Raw genomic sequence first — 20,761 nt, 5'->3', positions numbered from 1 at the left:
GATTTGATGCTGCATTTGTAGTTTTTGCACCTGAAATCATTTGCATGCATGCATGCATGCAAAAAAAAAAAAAATACAGCTACAGTTGCCTAATTATAGACACAAGTATCCAAATTTGCCCTCAAAAGAATAGCACAAAGAGACATGATCTGTGAAAATGTAGCAAATCCTTCAGACCTTCCCTGTTCCGCATCCTGGAAGGCTGGTGGACATACTATACTCCCTTTGGCTTCTGTCTCGGGCTTTATTCATACCTGATTTCATTCACGCTGTATAGGCTAGTAACTCTAACCAGCCGAAAGCCAGTAGGCTTTTCCTCTTACCTAAACATTATGATATTCCCCTCACATATAAAATGTACCATAGTATGGGCAAACAGAAACTGGAAGCCATTTCTGAAGCATATTCTTTGCCTTGTTATTGTGAACAGATTCAACTTTTCATTCACATGTAATTTTACAAAGTATGCAACTTGAACACTGTAAAGATGGTATCTCATACAAATTTCTGCTTAAAGGTAACAAGCAAATTGTGTTACTTTACTTTAAAAAAAGTTTTAGCCATTTATTAAAAACGCAGCTGTCAGTTTGGATCAAATATATTCATATTTCTCCAACATACCATTAGGACCATCATGAAATTTAATAATTGTCCTTTGGAATTTGATTTCCTACAAAAGCGCTATAACACAATCGGTACCATTGCAAATAATTATGTAACTGTGTGAAGATTGCTATGATTTCAGGTGGGAAACATATAATAATAGATGAGAAATATAAAACCCAGGCTAACACTTGACAAATACTCTGTTCTCATACAAATGCCAGTAATAATAAATGTGGGGACAGCATCGCCTGCTTCATGAAAATGAAACAGATTCCAGGCAGAATCATTTTCAAAGGTTTTAATGATATTTCAAATATTATTTGCTTATCATTTAATCACATTAAACACTTTGAATCTAATAAATCCTTTGTGGTAGAAATAATATACACTTTAAGAATGGGAAGTTGGGTAGTTTAATAAGCTAATGATTAAAACCAAAATGTAACATATACTTCTTCTGTATGAAATCTATATTTCTCCACTCTATTTATAGTGTTTAGAATTGTCATAAAGTATTACCATGAAGGTTTTAGGGGTGAATGAAGGCTTAGGAATTCTAAAATGTTCACTAGTTTTTTGTTTTTGTTTTTTTAAAATATTACAGTGAATGGGAAAGTATATATTTTGTCCCACTACTTTTTCCTCAGTGGTTTATGAGTCACAAAGAGTTGAAACAGCAGTTGCACACCAGCCTTAAGTTTATGGACAATGAGTCACATGTTTAGACATCAGAAATATGGTAAAGTAATTTAGATTAAGCAAACGGGCTCAGGTTAAGAAAATGAAAATTTGTAAAAGGGAAGTATCATTCTATAAAGAGAGTTAATTAGAAGTAAAAGATTGTTTTGTCATATATCACTAAACATTTCGGTAGATGCAAGAAAAATTCAAAATACTATTAATGGCATGACAAACATAAGCTGTTCAATTTCACAAGAAATAGAAGAATATTTTAAGACATTAAAAAGGATAATGCTACTCACATCCTGAGCTGCCATTTGTTGACACCAGAGTCAGGTTGGAAGGCCATGGATTCCGAACAATGTCCTGCCAATGAATTGTATCTGTATAACAAAGAAATTTGTTCTGGTCTACGTAGACTCCGCCATTTAGGATTTCTGTGTTAAAACAAGCAAACAAAGAGATTTGTTGTCAAAGTTTTTGATGATGGAAAGGTAGTCAATAAAAATGATTTACTCTAAGCTGTTTTCAGTGTTAAACTACAGTTACTTTAATACCCAAGTTATCTTTAAAAATATCTTTTACTGAGTCACACAGATTGCAGAAATTTGAAAACATTGAACAATACAAAGAAAAACAACTACTCAAAATTCACTCAAGAGAGAAACACTCTTCGCTTTTTGGTATAGATGCTATCAGTCTTCTTTCTGTTTTATTTCCACTGAAATTGGAATAACATTGCACATAATAGGGTGGAGGGGAGGGTGTAGCTCAAGTAGTAGAGCACATGGTTAGCAGACACGAGGTCCTGGGTTCAATCCCCAGTAGCTCCATTAAAAAAAAAAAAAACAATAAATGAATAAATAGACCTAATGACCCTCCCAAAAATAAAAATATAAAATTAAAATAATTGCATATAATGTTTCATAACCTGCTAGTTTTGTTAATACTAAAAGGTGAGTATTTAATGGCATTTAAATATTATTCTACATTATTTCTAGTGAGAATATGATATGCCAGGGTATAACATAAATAGTCTTTAATGTAACCAATCCCCTCAGTTGGTAATTTAACTTATTTATGTCTGATTAGTTTTTTAAATATTTTTTTCTATAAATAACACTCAAAGATTGTGAATAATTTTAAAACTTTTTGTACACATTGTCAGATTTCTCCTAAAAATATTGTTTCAGTCAATGTGACATTGACTGGAGTCAGTTAGGTAAGTAATTAGCACAAAATGGAAGCTAAAATTAATGCTTCAATCACAAAAGTGTTCTTTGTTCATCTCAAATGCAGTCAATAGAATCACCAATTATTCTTTAAAAACAACACAAAGCAAGATATAATAAAAACCCTATACTACATTGGAACAAGGGCATGACTGTGGGATAAAATGCACTAAAGCCAATTTTTACTTGATTCTCTATTTATAACACTGGCCTTAATCAGCTAGTGTGTCCCCTCTGAACAATGGGGGGTGATCATGTCTACAGATTCTCATTCAGATAGCTTTATGTTATCCAGAAAAAAAGTAGATATTTCTCTGAAAATACCATTCCTTTCATTTTAAGAAATTGGTTAGACACACACAGAGCATCTTTCTTACCCATATATAACCCGTAACTGCCATATTTTTCCTCTTGTCTAATGCAAAAACATGTCAAGAGAAATCATGTATCAGTCCATAACACATTCAGATACAAGTAACTAAAAACCCAATTACCAGTAATTTATATAGATAGGCAATGATTTTTCTCATGTAGTAAGAAACCTATAGGAGGCAGTTGTGGATATTAATTTAGTCTCTGCATTACCCACAACCTGCTATGCATGTTGACTATACTCAGTCCAGGCAGAAGGTGGCTGCTGTATCTAGAGGTGTCTGTCTGAATCTAAGGCAAAGTAAAACAGAAGAGCAACCAGGGGGCTTCCTCCTGGTGAGTCTCCAACATACTATCTTGGAAAAAGATGCTTTCCCCAAGGGTTATGTCTGCATTTCATTGGCCAGAACAATATCCCATGGCCATTCCTACTGCAAAAGAGGCTGAATGAGCAAGTATTTAGGTGGACATATTGTTACTTGAACAAAATCCAAACATGCAGGGGTGTCAGTGGGAAAGAAGAGGGATATGCTATTGGGAAGGCAACCAGCTCTGTCTCCCATGGTGGCCTTAAGAAAATCATCTCTCCTGTGCAGTATCCCAAGCTAAACCTCTAAGAGTCCCCTTAAACCAAAAAGGGACAAAAAAGAATGAAAGGGACATGTGACACCATAAAAAAGGTATTTGTGGAAGTAAGATTGGTGGTCACACATAAAGTGCCTTACTGAGTTGCATGTATAAAATCCTCCAGATTAAGTTTGACATTGCAGGGCTTTCCACATTTAAAACCAATTCCATTTCCATCATTAATCCTTTCACTGACTATTGGTACCATTTTATCAGGTTAAGGGAAAAAAAAAAGAAGAGAAAACAAAAAGAAATTAGATCATCTCTCTACTTCCAAAACCCAGTTCATTATTTTTCATAACCTAACTATAGAACCTCCATCAAAGCAGAAGGGAGATATAAGACATAAGAAAGATTGTGAAAATGGATTTCGACATTAATGTTTGGCATTAAGTTTCTATCTAAGAAATGTGACGATCTCACACTAATAGCTTTCTCATGAGATATTAGGTGATGCTCCTCTGCTCCAGGAATAATTCTTCATTAAGTGACAAAGAAAGGAGATTTTGACTGCTATCCAGGAAACGAAGGTTATTTTTCAGTCTACATTTGGAAAAGTTCAACTTGAAAAAAAAAAAAAATGAAGAGAGAAGGTAATAGCTCAAACATTGTAGAAAGTATATTTTTCAGGAGTCACATTTTAATTCAAATAGTTCATACTGAAGGAACACAGTATCCATCTACAACTTCCTATCTAAAAATATTCAAATTGAATCAGATTATATTATACTGAATAATAATCTCATCAAATCTCTTTCTTCAACAAAATTAATCTGTTACCAATGTTGACATTTGTTTCTTAGAAATATTCTGTTCAAGAGCTTGGCTCATACTTGGAAAAGGATTTAGAAAAGAGGCAATAATAATTCAAGTATAATCTTACATGCTAAAAATTTAAATTAAGACGACAATCACGATCAATCTGGATGATACTTTTATCATCCTAAATTCGAAACCCAACATCTGCTAGCAATTCTGGTCAGGAGGATTTAAAAATGCGTAGTATTTAATAATGGATAGTTTGTTCATGCATGTGTATATTTTCCCTGGAAACAGTCTTTTGTCCTTTATGTTTGGCTTAGATCCTTTTCTGTTGTTGAATGTCCTAACCTCACAACCAGAAAGCATGTGTTCTGTTGACATTTATAGGAGAGTTTTTATGTACATTTTATTAACATTTTCTTTTGATCAATTTAATTACCTAAATATTTGTCAAAAAATAAAGTCAAAATTGCATTTACTCATTTGTAAGATTTACACTGATTTTATAATATCACACAACTTAAAAATATTAATTTAACATGGTTTTATGGGGAAATGTTCAGTTAGATTTATTTCTGGATTAAGAAAATTCTAGGGAAAGATACTGATCTGCAAGAAAGTTGCTAAGAAACACAGATTATTTACTGGACAAAAGGGATACGTAATGTTTTTGCCTTCATTCACTACCAAGGCTTTTTTTTTTTAATTTCATTTTTAGGTTAGAAAAAGAGATGAGGATTAGAAAGAGAGAAAAACTTGGTAAGATATTTATCCAAGATGATAAAAAATGTCTGGCTGCACTTTAGATTTATTTTTGCTAACACACAAGAACAGTAGAGTTTCTATAAACTTTATTAAAGATTTACTGGAAGGTACTATTTTTGTTACACCAAGAGTTTCTATCCCACTAGCATGAAATAAATTGATTAATAATTATATTTTAAAACCACGACTAAAAAGACAATATCTAATTCTAAGGAAGGTAGGAAAATGCAGCACAAATTTAATTGATATTCAAATAAAGATGACTGGAAGTGTGAAAAGACTCAAAAAACATTGAATAAGTAAATGAGTTCAAGGTAATCTCATTTCATTGAATTTCACTTCCCCTGTAGGAAATACATCAGAGTAAATAAAGAGAGACACAAATAGATTATTGGTCATTAAAATATTTGGTAGAAAAAAGCTGTTATGAGTTTTCTTATCATATTATATAAAAATATATTCAGCAAGTTCACAAAACAAAACTGCCTCCTTAAGAAATGTCATGGTTAAATATATTAAGATATATTAAATATGACTTTGTATGAAAAATGTATAATTTCATTCCTAAAAAAAAAAAACTTCAGTAAACAAATGTTTGTGTCTCATTTTCTACTAGATTGATACATGCAAGTCCAGTAAAAAATGTCATGAATTATTTTTTGCATTTAGTGAGTAAACTGTAATCCATGCTACTCTCCAATATATTGAATTTAACATATGTATCACATGATTTGTAACTGAAGTTATTATACTAAACTTCATAAGGCAAGAAATATTTTTTAAAGTGTCTGGAATAACAGCATCAAACCTGGAACAACAGTTACTCAATGGATATTTGTTAAATTGAACTGGAAAAAAAAAAAAAAAAAAAGGACCCTAGAATTTGTCATCAACATTTATCAGTTAATTTCTGTTATGGTTCCTGATTTGACCAGATTTGACATTCTGACCAAATCAAAGTAAGAATGAAAGTTATTTTTCCATAAATATGCTATAGGTCATCCTAACTGGTTCTACATTTCATTAAGTCAGGGATCATTTCTGTTTTATTCAAACTGTATTCCCTATGTCTAGCATTATGCAAGGCACAAGACAGATAGAAAATAAATGTTTGCTTCAGGAAAGAAAATAAAATATCTTGAGTATAGGAAAAATATATATATATATATAATTTCAAGGTTAGAGTTTTTATAAGTTGAAAGAGAAATAGCTTTTATTATACAAAATGCTAATAATTGATAATGTGCAAAATTACTAAGGCAGTATAGTTAATATTTATAAGGTACATTTATACATTTTCTCTGGTATCCCTAAACCTATTTCATGCACCAAATTCAGTTATTTTTTATCAAGAGAATTATGATGATTTTGAGCCATCCCAGACGGACGAAATTCCTCAAATCTGTGCATGTTATTTAGTATATACTATACAAAGTCTAAACACATGTTTTTATATTGAACCATAAATCTACCTTGTATTGTCCTTAAATTATTTTTTAGAACGTTGTAAAGTGCCAATATGACATTTTAAAGGAGGCATAAAGTACTTATGCCTTAGCTTTGCAATTCACAAAGATTGTCCATCTGACCATTTCTTCCCTTGATTCTCATTTGCATGAGTCTAATGAAGAAGGAAATGTTTGTGTTATTTAAATAAGTTATTTTGTACTCTTCATCTCTTTTCAAATGCTAGTTATTATATTGAATTTGGAGGATGAGTGACCATTAAGAGAATCACTAACATTTTGTGGATATATTCTCTCAAAAGAGAATGTGATGAAATACTGAATTTGGCTTTTTTTTCTCCCCTTCCCTGTATGAAATAGCCTAATTGTGATGTAGCATCCCCGCTGAAAATACAGATTGGTATGACCTTCCTACTAGGTTTAAGAAGTCAACAAAATTGCTTTGACCACTTTCCCAAGCACAATTCATAAATAAGATTGAACGTCTTTCTCTTTCCACAAAAATAAAGATGATAATTTTAAATGTGGTTAGTCATAGTCCACTTTAGTCTATATATTCAGTATCAATAGTAAACATGTGACTTCTACTCACAGTGCTATCAGACACAATATTATAAGAAAGAGCTAATAAGCAAGACTGAAATACTTAACCTAAGTCCCTGATTGTATATCTAAATGTCTTGTTTTGCATGGGTGCATTTACAGGTCACTTTAGAATTAAAATGATAATAAAATAAGTAAAGATTGGAAACATTGCACTTGTCTAATTACAGTGGGAACGTCTGAATAATGCATATATCAGACTCATATTGACCATCCAAGCCAAAGGTAAATCAGGAAGTCAAAATCCAAAGCGGGAAAAGCCCATTTTCAAGATGAAGCTACAGGAAGCAGTTGCTGGAATTTCTGACAGAAAGCAATGTATCTTTCTCACTGTCATCACCTTAAGCCATGAAAGTCTGCTGGCAGATAATGATACAAAAGTAATACAGCTCACATCATCCACCTGTGAAACTTAATACATCATCTCTGGAATAGACTTGGTCCAGAGATTCCTGTATCTTTCCCAAACCCAGACCTTTCAGCTGGGAGCACAATGAATTGCTCCTACCCCACTGGGTCAACCCTCAAGGTTCATTATTAATAAGCTGAGACTCTAAAGGCTAATGAGAACCGGGTGCTTGAGGAGACAATGGCTCATTCATCATTAATCAAGCTTTGAAGTTTTTATACAGATGATTTAAGGAGAGTTGAAGTGTGCAAAATTGAAATGTCACATTTGTATTGGGAGTGGGGAGAGGGTGATAATGTAAATGAGTGATGTAACCTTCCGTATTTCAGCTTGATGATCAGAGTCAAAAGCTCATGGATGAGGATACCAAATGTTGGGAAGTAACAGCGGACAGTTTTTCTAACAGAGCAAGGCAATTTCAAAAAGAAATGATCAGGTTCGTTGAAAGTCAGCTTAAGAAAGGAAACAAAAGCAAAAAATGTCTTGATTTCAATTGAATGGAGCTCAGTAATTCTCCCCCACAATGTTCCAATGTATTAATACATCCTTTAGGCTCCACTATAATTCTTAGCTTTCATTATGTTTTAGCCTGAATCCTAGCTCCTCTCAGAAGTTTACTATGACCATCTAGTTTTTAGAGGTGAATTGCCTCCAACTTTCATGACACCCTATTATCTGAATGACTCATCTAACAGAGCAGATGCTTCAAAATCTGATTTTTCACTTGCTAGATGTTTGAGCTTGTATACATTTATAAGACTCAGTTTGCTCAGCTCTATAATGGGAGCATTGTACTCTCATCATCTGTCACACAGTTGTTGATTGTATTACATTTCATACTTAGTAATTACTCAAATAGTTGTTTACTGACTGGTCTGAACAAGAGTGCTACTTTTTCTATGTATCCATATTAATATTGCATTACTTATTATTATATTAGATTGTAGTTTAAAGTATTTTCCTTTCCTATAAAAGTCTGGCTTAGTGATTCAAAGCCATTATGGAAAATCTACAGTGCTCAGGGGATCAGATTCCATTTCATCTTATTGTCCTACCATCTTCAATACAAGAGGAGTTTCTGCCTGGTAATATTCATGCAAAAATATGCAAAATGAAAAACAGAGGATGAGTACAAGTTAATGAAGGTCCCTGCAAACAGCCACAAGACAATTACACTTACGTCTCATTGGTCTGAGTTTGGTCTTGGAACCAAAGGTAGACATGAAGGGTCGGGAATCGTAGTCTTTGTCTAGGGTGGTCATATGCCTAGCTAAACTTTATACATCACTTAAAAGTTAGACAGTGGTGATGGAATTGGGAGACAACAAGCAGTCTCTGTCATACTGACTCAAAAGAAATCTCCTGGCATCTTCTAAACACTAATAAAACATAAATCTTGTGAATTGAACAGATGTAAAGATTTTTTTCCAAATATTTTTATTGAAGTCCAATACACTACATAGATGTGCATATATCATATGCAATGTATTTTTACAAGCTGAACATACTTACGTAGCTGGCACCCAGAACAGGAAATAGAACATTCCAGCATTACAGAAGCCTTCCTCATGCTTTCTTCCTCTCATCACTCCTTATTGGAACATTTATCCTGATTTTGAGCAAGATCGGTTTCACATATTTTTGTATTTTATACATAAATGGAATAAAACCGTATGTACTCTTCTTTTCTGGTTAACTTTTGCTCAAAATTATGTTTGTGAAATCCACCCATACTGTTCATTTTCATTGCTATATGGTATTACATGTTTCATTTGTCTGTTCTACATTAATGGGCATTTGGGTACTTTGCACATTTGGGCCATTACAAATAGTGCTGCTACGAACATACTAGAATATGCCTTTTAGTGACCATATGTACCAATTTATATTGTAGACATACACAGAAGTGAAATTGCTGGGCCATAGTGACAGTTTTCCAAAGTGCTTTTGCCAATTTCTATTCCCATCAGTAAGGTATGAGAAACCTGCTTGCTTTTTAACCTTGTCAACCCAGGTTTTCTTCTATCTATTTCATTGTAGCCGTTCTGGTTAGCGTTAAGTGGTGTCATTTTAATTTGTACCTCCCCAACGATCAATAAAGTTGAGCCCTCTTGCACACTATTTTTGAAGTGTAATTTTTAAAGGCAAGAGGTTTATTTCCGTTTACTTGAAGAAGGATCTTCCTGGGTGTGAAACATTTACAAAGCGCTGTGGTAAACCTGATCTCCACGTGAGGTTATTCGTAAACAACTGAGTAATTAATGTACCAGATGTTACCCTCCTAAGATTTTAACTTGGGCGGGGGGGGGGATATCTGACTCAATGTTTTGAAAATGACACTTTAAAAATGTTAGAAAACATATTAAAACTATATCAATATTTATAAAAATAAAGAGCAAAGTATGACTTCTAGAAGTGGGGTAAAAAATTCACATTAACTGAAAATCTCCCTGATACGAGAGATGAACACAATCAAAGGTATATAAACAGAAAGAATGCAAAATTAACTGTCTTCTTGTTATTAAAATAGAACACTCCTCCACATAAAGATCAAATATTTTTATGCCCCTATCCACCAGAAAGCCTTTATTACAGACAGCAATCCTCTTAAATAACGGCTCCAAGTTTCCAGAAAATGTAATTGCTTCAGCAGAACAAATCAGTAGAGTTCAATGTTTTCATTAGGAATGAGGAGGAAAGCCATATTAGTGTCCAGAAATGATCTGTCCCTTTTATTTACAGGCTTTAATACAATAAGCCTGGGACATACTACAAGGTCACTTTCAAATATCTCACCTACGATATTAGTTTATGTAGTTTTAATAACTCTTCTCACAATGTGTGATTTCTTCACAACTTCTTTAGAGTATTTCAGAAAAGTATGATTTTTCTTGATGACAGTAATAATAAATAATATTGCTATGTAGGTTTGTTGCCGGCAAGCTGAGACTTGCAAACAAAAATTAAAGCAAGAGAAAGAAGAATGATTTAATCTTGTAAAATGATTATAATATGATTTCAAGCATCAAGATTTTCAAGAGGCTATATGACTATTAAAAATAACAAGTACCTGGGGCCAGGATGTCTCTGTTAAATTAATGTCTATAATGTTAAAGAAATGTCAAAAAAAATAAAGACAACATTTTACAAATAAATGAAAGAAGCCATAAAATAAGAGTATAAAAAAGCTGTTTCTAGAACACTTATAAAACCTACAAGTAGTTATACATTAACTATTTCTTTTAAGTAGAATTTCAACCTGGAGACAATTAGGAAAGAATGATTGAGTAAGAATAGTCACCATTTTGTAAAGCATAGGTTTCAAAGCCTAAAATATCAGATATGGCAAACCAGAAAAAGAAATAGATTTGGAGTTAGATTGTGCATAAAACTTTAAGTTAGTACACCTTACATGCAGTAAAACACACAAATCTTCAGCTTTATGTATTTTACATATATATCTGCATAGATGTACATCTGTCGCCATTCAGCTGCCACCCAAAGACACAGAATATTTCCATCACTCTAGAAATCCTCCTTGCTCCTTTCCAGTAAGTATTTCTGAAGCCATTATTCTATCTCCACAGATTAGTTTTGCCAATATATGTTATATAAATGGAATAACACGGTATGCATTCTTTTTCCTGCTTTCTTTCACTCAAAATACTATTTTTTGATATTTATTTATGCTGTTGCCTATGTTGGCAATTTGCTCATTTTTATTGTGTACTACTCCTTTACATGATTTTGTTTGTAGATTAGTTCATATTTGAAGCATATCTTTGCTATTTTTACCTATGTGATTTCTAGGCAAGTTAGTTTATTCTATTATCTATAAATTAGGAATAGTAATATTTAATTTGTTGGGTTACAGTGAGAATGACAATTACATATATGTAAAGCACCTGGTATATACTAGATCATCACAGAAGGGTAGCTATTTCAAAATATGTTTTTAATGTAGTAGAGGAGCCTCCTTTATTCAAAGTATTTAAAAAAAATATGCACATTAAATAAAGTATAGATCTCTTGGGAGGAAAGAAGACCAAATGAAAAATTCTAAGAATCATATAAAATTTTCATAAGTTTGGTGCATAGCAAAATAATTTTAGAGCTAGCTATATTAAGCTAAAATATTATTAAATGTATTTCCAAAGTTGGCTAATAAAAAATTGGGGTTATCTGCATTTTATAAGATAAACTGTTCCTGAGGACAGAATCATAAATTCTGTAACTTACTATTTCCCTCATAATAAGTAATCCTGGATACCTGTGTTAACTCATTGAGTCATTTCATCTCATTTCTGTAACTCCATTCTGTGACAGCGGAGAGCTGTTAGTTCTCTCTCTGTTCAGTTCAGGTTGGTACAGAATTCCCAGGTCACAAAGTCTCTGCTGGCAGTTTCCAAGTGACCTCTACCTCGGCTGTGACCACCACTGTGCTTCAGAGAAATGAGGGTAACATCTAAATGGCAGGGACAAGTAAGCTGAGCTCTCCTATTGCATTTCAAGGGTTTGGCATTTTTACTGCAGCAAAATGGATTAATTAGGAAACACAGAGTAAGCAATATTAAACATATCTGGGTAGCTTAGGGTTGGTAGGGGGGTGAGACTGCTCCATATTCCTGTTTACATTAACGTTTTTTTAATTAACTTATAAAATTAAATATAATTAAAAATTAGCTGTGTAACAAGCATTACTATAGTAAGACTGCTAGTTGATATAGGGAAAGAAGGATTTTTACTCTTGAATGAAGGCAAGATATAATCACATACTATACTTGCTCTGAGATTCTAAGAGTTAAAGCTATATATTTAAAATATTTGAAGAAGAAAACCTCATTAAAATTTCTTCAGGAACTACTTACATCATTTTTAATGAATCCTATGGCTCCTAGCAAACCACTCTCACTATTTTCCTACTGTGACATTTGCTGTCACAACAGAATATGCCCCACCAGGCAATGGTATAGCTCTGTGAGCTGTATCGTCATGTCTTCTAAATTAAGATATACTTTTATCTTAGAGTGCTTCCATTTTCCAGGGTTAAGAAATAAGATTCTAAAATTAGTTGGGGTATCTGGCTGCTCTTTGAGAGTCGACATGAAGAAATGACCCAAGTGCCAAGATGTCTAACAATGTCAGATGGTTCACTTAACCCAAGAAGCCAACATCCAAGAAGGGAAACCTATTGGGATGTAAATATCTTGCACAGGCTATGGGGTCAGACTGGGTAACCATGACCCCACCATAGAGCACCTGTGAGACCTCAGTCACATTATCTATCCTCTCTAAGCCTCAGTTTCCTTATCTATAAAATGGGGATATGGATACAAATAATACTTCCCTCACAGGGAAATTGTAAGGAGAAACGAGTTAATACATGTAAATCTTCACCGCAGTGTCTGTTAAACAGCAAATGTTCAATTGACGCATTATTATTATTATTATTATTAGGAAGATAATAAAGTTCTCTGTTAAGCTGATTTCTTCTATCCTGCTTGATAATTATATCTGCTCACTTACATAAGTACACTTTTAGAGAGCTAAAACTGGGGCAGGATGATTAGGCCAAGTAGAATATGTGGATTTGTGCTTGCTCATTTTGAACATTTATTTTCAACTTATATGAGTTTCAGATGCCTTTTTAAGAACAGGTTATGGGTTCTGGAAACTCATAATATTACTTAAGAAGCTAAATTCAGAATTTTCTTTTTTTTTTTCCTGTACCCCAAAGGCATAACAAAGGAGACACAGAATGATAAAGCAACGTCCCAAATACCTCGCACACAGACTGGTACCAAACTAGGATTCGAAGGCCTGTCAAGGCTGCAGGGCCCGTGTCACCCACCTCACTCTAATACTTCCGGCAATGCTGCCACTGTTTGAACATATTTATAATCTGATATTTCTCTTCATTCTTACAGAAATCCTATGAGGTAATTGCTACTAGTCTCATTTTGCAGATGAAAAAATTGAAGTTTAGAGAGGTAGGTGACTGGTAAGTTTTCTAGAGAACTATAATTACAATTCATTCTAACTGCTGTGCTGGGATCCTGCTCTTAAACATTTTATTCTATCCTCCCTTCATAATAGGAAAGAAAGAATGAGAATTAGAAAGGGGAAAAAAAATAAGTTTAGGCTGAGCTGAGGCACAACTCTAGGTTATATAATCTACTTCTGAATATAATTAAGAAGTCACAGTAATTTCCCTGAAGTCTTTTTGAAAATACTTTTAGAGTTGAAAGGTAAAATTATGCTTTTAAGGTATCTTTTCTGCATGAAAAACTGTGTATTCAAAAAACATCTTGGCTCCATTAGGTGTCTGGACTACATCCCAACCTCATCACTGGAGGTGCCTTCCTTTTGCTTCTGTCGAAAGTAGACACACAGGAAAAAGCAGCACAATAAAACTTCAAGAATTTAGCCTACTTAAGGAAAGGCCCTTCAATTCAGTAAAAAAGACTTAATTAAAGAAAAGAAGGCAACTTTATTATTTTCAAGTACTATGGGAACTCTATCTGTGCTTAGGCCTTGGAAGCTCTGCATTGATGAATAATAGAGTGAAATGATTTTTAATTACCTTATCCAAATCACAGCCAAAGTAGAATCTGCCTCTGTATGCTTTGCAAATGCATATCTAAAAATATGAAAATGGGTAGTTTAAATGTGTGGGGCATTTGGTTCTACCCAAATCTGCATTCTCCTTTTAATGTTTTTTTTCCCTATTAATTGCTGTTGAGCAATTCATATACAGAGAGCAAAGGAGCAAAGCATTCAAATTAGTGAAATCAAATCAATGAAAGTTTATTTTAACATTAAGCTTAAAGACTACTCATTTTAAAGGCAAGTGAGATAAAGCTCACATGATTAAAGGAAAAGGAATCCAGAATTAAAACACATGATAAAATGCAGATTTATCATGGTATCTTCTTTGCAGGTAAACTAATTGAACTGAATTGCACATCACTCAATATTATAAGACAATGGAAATATTTTCTTGGGGCATATATTTAAAAATTATCCCCCTTTCTTTGGTATGATCAAATATATTCATCTTTAGATATGTCTATCAGGTAACTTTTTTTTTAAATAGTAGAAAAGGAGGAAGATGATTTTACTTGGGAGTTTGGGATATTTTATTAATTTTATTTACCTTAATTTCATAAATGTACTGAGAAAACAGACAAGATTATGATATGCATAGACAAATTTTTATTCTACCTCTAATGAAAAGATATATTTAATTTTAAATACTTTATTATCTTTCAAATATAAAGTTCTAACTAAAAATTTATCATATAAAGTAGAATTACATAGAATATTAATCTCCTGGGATACCTCGCCTGAGATACAAGAGGAAAAAGAGATTAAAAAAAAAAAAAAAAAAAAAACAACTAACCAGACCAGCATAAAAATCTGGGATACACATGGGATGTTAGCAGGAGCACCTCCAGCATCCTCAGTCCTAATTTCACCACTGTTACGTATATATCTTTCCTTATAATTAAACAATGACACACAAATATCATTTACTAAAAGCTGTAATATTTTGAAAACTGTTCTGAACAATTTTCTAAGTGGCCCTGGTCCTCTACTCTCATTTTACTTTAGAGCTCAGAACAATTAGAGAGCAACATCTGGCAAGTATTATTCCAAACTAGATGCTAAATATAATTATTTTAGAAGTGTGCTTGTGCTGAGAGCAGGGGAAAAAAATAATAATAATTTGATGCCTTAAAATACATGTTTGAAATAAGAAATATTTTTAAATGTTGCTTCCTTTGTAATCACTTAATATTTTCTTTTCTCTGGAGCTTCGAGAGTTATAATCTAAACTGCAACTGAAGGAAGCTTAAAGCTGGCTGATATGCACCTAGCTATTTCCGTGCTTCGAAGCCTACAGAACCATCTGCTTGTTGGCAGGTGTAATTAATTAGCTAAGTGGAAAAGATGCTCCCTTTTAGAGTGAATAGGAGGAGAGGAGGGAAAACTGTGAAAATCTGATCCGAGGCAGACCAATCGGCTGGGTGCCTCTGGGCAAGTTTCTGATGCTGAAACCTCATTGAATTTAATGGTTCTTAATTTCACAAGATTTCTAATTACAGCTAGGATAATAAGATGCGATCCAAAAGTTGAAAAAAGAAGTTGGCACATTTTCAAGGAAAATCCTTGCATGCAATGAGGACATCCTAGAGTGTGAAAGTTCACTTATTTATGCATTTTATCCATTTATGTGCTCAACTTTGCTAATAAGCAGTTTTGAATCTATTTGGCTGACAGGTGGCAAATGCATATTTATAATAGGAAAATGTATCAAGTTTTTTTTTTATCTGAATCAACATTTCTTTACAGAAACAGTCAAAGAAATGTCAATCCAAAGTAGTGCATCATTACTCATTTAACAGAGTAAAAAGACTACATTCTAAGAAAATAAATGGGAAAACATATTATAAAAACCAAAACTTGAAACTTATGAATTTATCTACATAGCTTATATTAAACTGTGGTTAAGGGGTCTAACAACCCCTACAATGACTCCTCTTTTAAATTCTCTAATTGGTAAGGATGCTGTTAAGCTCAAATGTCTCCTTGTGCTTGGCCACCAATGGGTTAGGTGAGGAAGACTTAAAAAATAGGAGTGGGTGGAACTGTGGCAGCAAATGAGAGCACTCTTGCAGTTACAGGGAACAGAGGCCACCCAGCTCCAGGAGTGTCACCAAGAGACAGTGAGAGCTCAGGGTTGCCAAAACTGTTTTGTTCATGGGGGCCAGAAATTCAGAATTTCTTGGTAAATATCCCAATTTTTAAACACTCTTTATACAAAGCCAAACACATCTGTGGTTCAGTTACGGTCTTTGACCAGCAGTTTACCACATCAGGTGTATTAAATAACTAAATGTGGGACTTTCTCAATAATTATCCAGCCTTTACACCAATAACCATATTGAAATTTTACCTCGTTGATCATCTTCTCAGCTCCTTTCCCTACTGATAGAGAATGGAAAAGGAAGTTGTGGCAGTTCTGTAGTTATTCTCTATTCTCCTACAGTTCCACGGAGAATAGAGCTGAGAGGGCGGTGAATTTGACACCTCCTCTTCGTTCATATTGTGATCCCCACTTGTTGCATTGGAGATGGAATAAGCCTCTGGCTATAGAATGAGGGTTGAGATGTTGAAATATCACCACAGAACATCACACTCTGACCACTGAAGGCATGTGTGAATTTTATGTAGGTGAAGACTTACATGCCACCTGGAAGATAAAATCCAGTAACTGGCTATTGTGTTAGCATGCTCTTGCTTACTAGATTAACTTAATAGCACAAAGAAAACTAAAACCTAAAGGACACTGGAAAGTTAAAACTGTGATTTAGATAAAAGTAGAAAAAAGTAGGCAAAAGTAGAAAAAAAGTATGCAAAAGTAGAAAAAAGTCTCAAGTCAGGAATATACTCTTAGTCCTGAATTAATCAGTCAAGTGGGAATATATACTTGACCCCTGGAGAGCAGAGGCAGAAAAGGAGAAAGAACAGTTTCAATCTGCATGTTTCATAATTCTGAATGGGCTTCTGCTAAAAAAAAAAAATTGACTTCTGTATTATACAGAATTTCTTCTTCAGCAATAAACATTGAGTGACTTTTAGATCCCACTAGCACTGAAATCAACAAGAAAATTCCTAGGAAGCCATTCCATTAGTCAGACTTTCAAGAGAAAGAAATCCCCAAAACTGACATTAGACAACTAGGATGCGTTCAGCCATTGATAGGGTATAGGTGAAATTTTAGCTCCCCATTCATTGCTTTTAACTCTGCTCTAGAAAAATCCAGGTAACAGCCAAAAGCCTTCCAGTATCAAATTGTGATTCAAAAGTTGATTTCTTCTCTATACCTAGACAAGAATCCTTTTGTTCTCTCTCTCAGGTTTTGTTTGTTTGTTTCTGGTTTTATTAGTGCTGTCACCTCCTTCTCTTGTGCATTTTGGAGGGATGTAATTATAGTGAGTCCTTCTGCATCAAAAATGTTCACCTCTAACAGTAAATGTACTTTCTACCTCTGGGCAGACATTAGAGCCATTTCAACAGGATTCTATTCAGCCTCTGTCTGCCATAGAGAGGAAGCTGGTCTGTGATCCTTAAATCCGTGTTTGTTGTCTGTTTTGTCTCTGACTATGGAGAAGGGTTGGGGAAGAACAAAGATACTGTCTAATGAAATACCTGATGGAAACAGTTTCTGGAAAGGAGTTTAATGGAGAAAATAAAGAGTATTCAAGATCAAATGAAGAAAACCTATATAAAAGAGTGTGAGACTAGACAAATATAAATAGAGAATGAAGAGAAGTGTTTATTAAAAATATGTTTCCAACACATATTACTTCCATTGATTTGTCCTAGGTCTTTCAAGAGATGGGTGGCACCTTCTCCAGACTACATCATTTCTTGGCTAGATAACCATATTGTTTTCTACCTTATTCTCTTTCTTGCCTCTAACCAATGAATTTACCACAGTCTGTTAATGTAATCATTTCAAAATCAAAGTATAATCCTTATAATATTAAAGACCAAGACTTTAAAAATGGTGAAACTGACATCAAATAAACATAATTCAGAAAGTAGTAGAGACTTCAGTATATAAATATATATATATATATATATCTAGTATCCTCAGATAATTTGGAAAAAATGTACAAAAAATGAACAGAATACTATAAGAAACAACCAAGGAAGAAACAATATTATTGAAAATGACAAAAATAATTTCTAATAAAAATTTAATAGAATATTGGAACATAAAGTTGAAAAATTCTCCCAGAGAGTAGAGAAAAATAGAGAAAGAAAAATGAGGAACAATATTTACAAAATAAATGCTACATCCAGGAAGATCAAAAGTAAGAGTTCCAGAAAGAGAGAATGAAGAGCACATAGGAAAATAAACTATGAAAGATGTAAACGTCTTCCCAACAGGGACACTATATGTTAGAAGGTATACTTTGAATACTGTGTAGAATCATTTTTAGTTTAGCATTCTAAACCCAAGTAACTGTCCATCAAAACTATCAGTAAATCATAAGTATAGAAGGCAAACATTTTTAGATATTCAAGAACCTAGTAAATTAATCCTGAATACTTATTTCTGAGATACACACATGAAGATACTATTCAAGAAAACAAGGGAGCAAAGGAAAGCAGTGGAAAATACATGATGTAGGACCCAGTCCAGGAAGTCTGTAAAGAGAAGTACCAAGATGCAGTGACTTAGAGAAATGAATACAGACTGGTGAAATCAGACTGAGGATTCAATGAGAGTGGACTCCAGGAAGAAAGAGGGCTGATAGAATGCATGATGCCATTAGAATTTGGCAATGACTGGACTATAATAAAAACAAATAGTCCAAGATAATGGAAACCAAGTAGAAGCATAAGGGAAAACAAAAAAAAAACTGCACAAGAAAATGAATATAGTTATATATTTTGTCTCTGCCACAAATAATCTTTAAAAAATTATAATAGTATAAGTACTGTATATTTTCCATTTTTAGCAAAGAAATATAGTATCTTTTATGGTTTAAGAACAAAATTGTCAAGGTTGTTAACATTTTCTGTTCAATAGGTAATGTCTAAAACTGACTAAACAAGAAATCATCATATTTAAGACATATTCAAAGAGATATTGATCACCATCAGAAGAAGCAGCTTAATGAGCTAGGGAGTAGGCAAAGCAGGAGGTTGTTGATTTTAACCATGTGAATGTATTATTTTTAAAAAAAAATAAATAGAGAAAAACAAGCTTAAATGATTCAATAATGACCTTATATAATCTCTGAGGCCAGGGTAAGGTGCTGTCAAGATCATAGAGGAGGGTGGCTCTTGAGCTGTAATACTGTGTTGCTTTGAAACAGCTAAAATACTGAATCTTGAAAGGTTAAAAAAATAAATAAATAAAAAGAAAGAAATCCAACAGGGATCAATTCCATGGCACGTTCTGCATTTACATCCTTGTTTGTTATAGGACATACTTAATGTTCTTTGTATTTCATACACTGCCTTTCTTCAAAGGAGTTCTGTGTGCTGCCCTATGTTATCCCATTTATCTTTCATCAGTGACTGTTTGAAACAAATCTTTAAAAAAAAAAATTTTCGGGGGACATTTTCTCTTTGACTTTATATTGCTGTCCCCAACCTAAAACTGTGAAATTCAAGGCATGGGGAAGTTAACTGACTTAGTTCTTAAAGAAAAGACAGTGAACTAAGTCTCCTTATTTCCTTGAGAAAACTTGCACCTTGAGTCCTCTATTTTTTTCAAAATCTGACATTTTTAATAATACTAATGTTGAAACTACTCTCAAAATTAATTCAATAAGCATCAAGAATCTTGAATTAGCAATTCTCTTTTAATCAGAGCATTTGCCAAAAAACATAATAAATGAGTATTTGTGAGAGTACTATTTATAAATGCAAAATAATGGAGATTTGCAAAATATCTAGTAGTAATGGACTAATTTATAAACTGTGGTGCATATATATATATATATATATATATATATATATATATATGCTAAGTACTATGAAGCTATAATAAACATGTTTTTAAATAGTTTTAAAATATGGGAATGATTTCATTAATCAGTGATAATAAATGATAAAAAATACAGAAATCTAAATACAGTTTAAACGAAATTTACTTAAAGTACACCATAGGCATATTCATAATGCATACATGCAATAATGGAACAATTATTATCATCTGGATGATGTTAGTAAAACCTCAGGCTTCACTTTACTTGTCAGAAAAAATGAATAGTACTACTCTGCAGTGTTATGTAAGGATAAATGAAATGATGGATATGAAGACATTATAATTACTGCTAAACAGGAATGGGAGTGTGGGTGTTACTGTGATCATAATAATACATAATTTATAATTATATCATATATAACATATGTAGAATACTGAGGTGAAGACATCAAAATTAAATCTTCAAAACTATAGGTAATTACACAGAAAATAAGTAGAATAATACAGAGATATTAACATGAAAGCCTCAAAACAGGTAGAAACTCACTCATCTGGGGAATCACAGTGTTTGAGTTGGACGTTTATAACGTCTGATTTAATAAATAACTAAATCAACCTGAAAGTTTCTGACTACTGCTCCAGCATTACTGTAAGCCTGAATATAGTGACAGACAGTGGTTTCTGGAGCCTGTGCACATTGTTATGAAGTCACATGACTTTATCA

General features: G+C 33.1%; 1 protein-coding gene across 6 annotated transcripts in view; it reads right to left on the bottom strand.

The window, feature by feature from the left end:
* The window catches only part of ERBB4 (erb-b2 receptor tyrosine kinase 4), a 982,069-nt gene that overhangs the window by 316,731 nt on the left and 644,577 nt on the right, over nt 1-20,761 (bottom strand). For all 6 annotated transcript variants that reach the window (XM_032479938.1, XM_032479940.1, XM_032479941.1 and 3 more), the window contains exon 4: nt 1,590-1,724. In XM_032479938.1, the coding sequence (XP_032335829.1) occupies nt 1,590-1,724 (135 nt within the window). The remainder of the gene's footprint in view (nt 1-1,589; nt 1,725-20,761) is intronic.

This window comes from Camelus ferus, chromosome 5 (genome assembly GCF_009834535.1).
Source record: "Camelus ferus isolate YT-003-E chromosome 5, BCGSAC_Cfer_1.0, whole genome shotgun sequence".
Taxonomy (NCBI): Eukaryota; Metazoa; Chordata; class Mammalia; order Artiodactyla; family Camelidae; genus Camelus; species Camelus ferus.
This window is presented reverse-complemented; position numbering and strand designations above follow the sequence as displayed.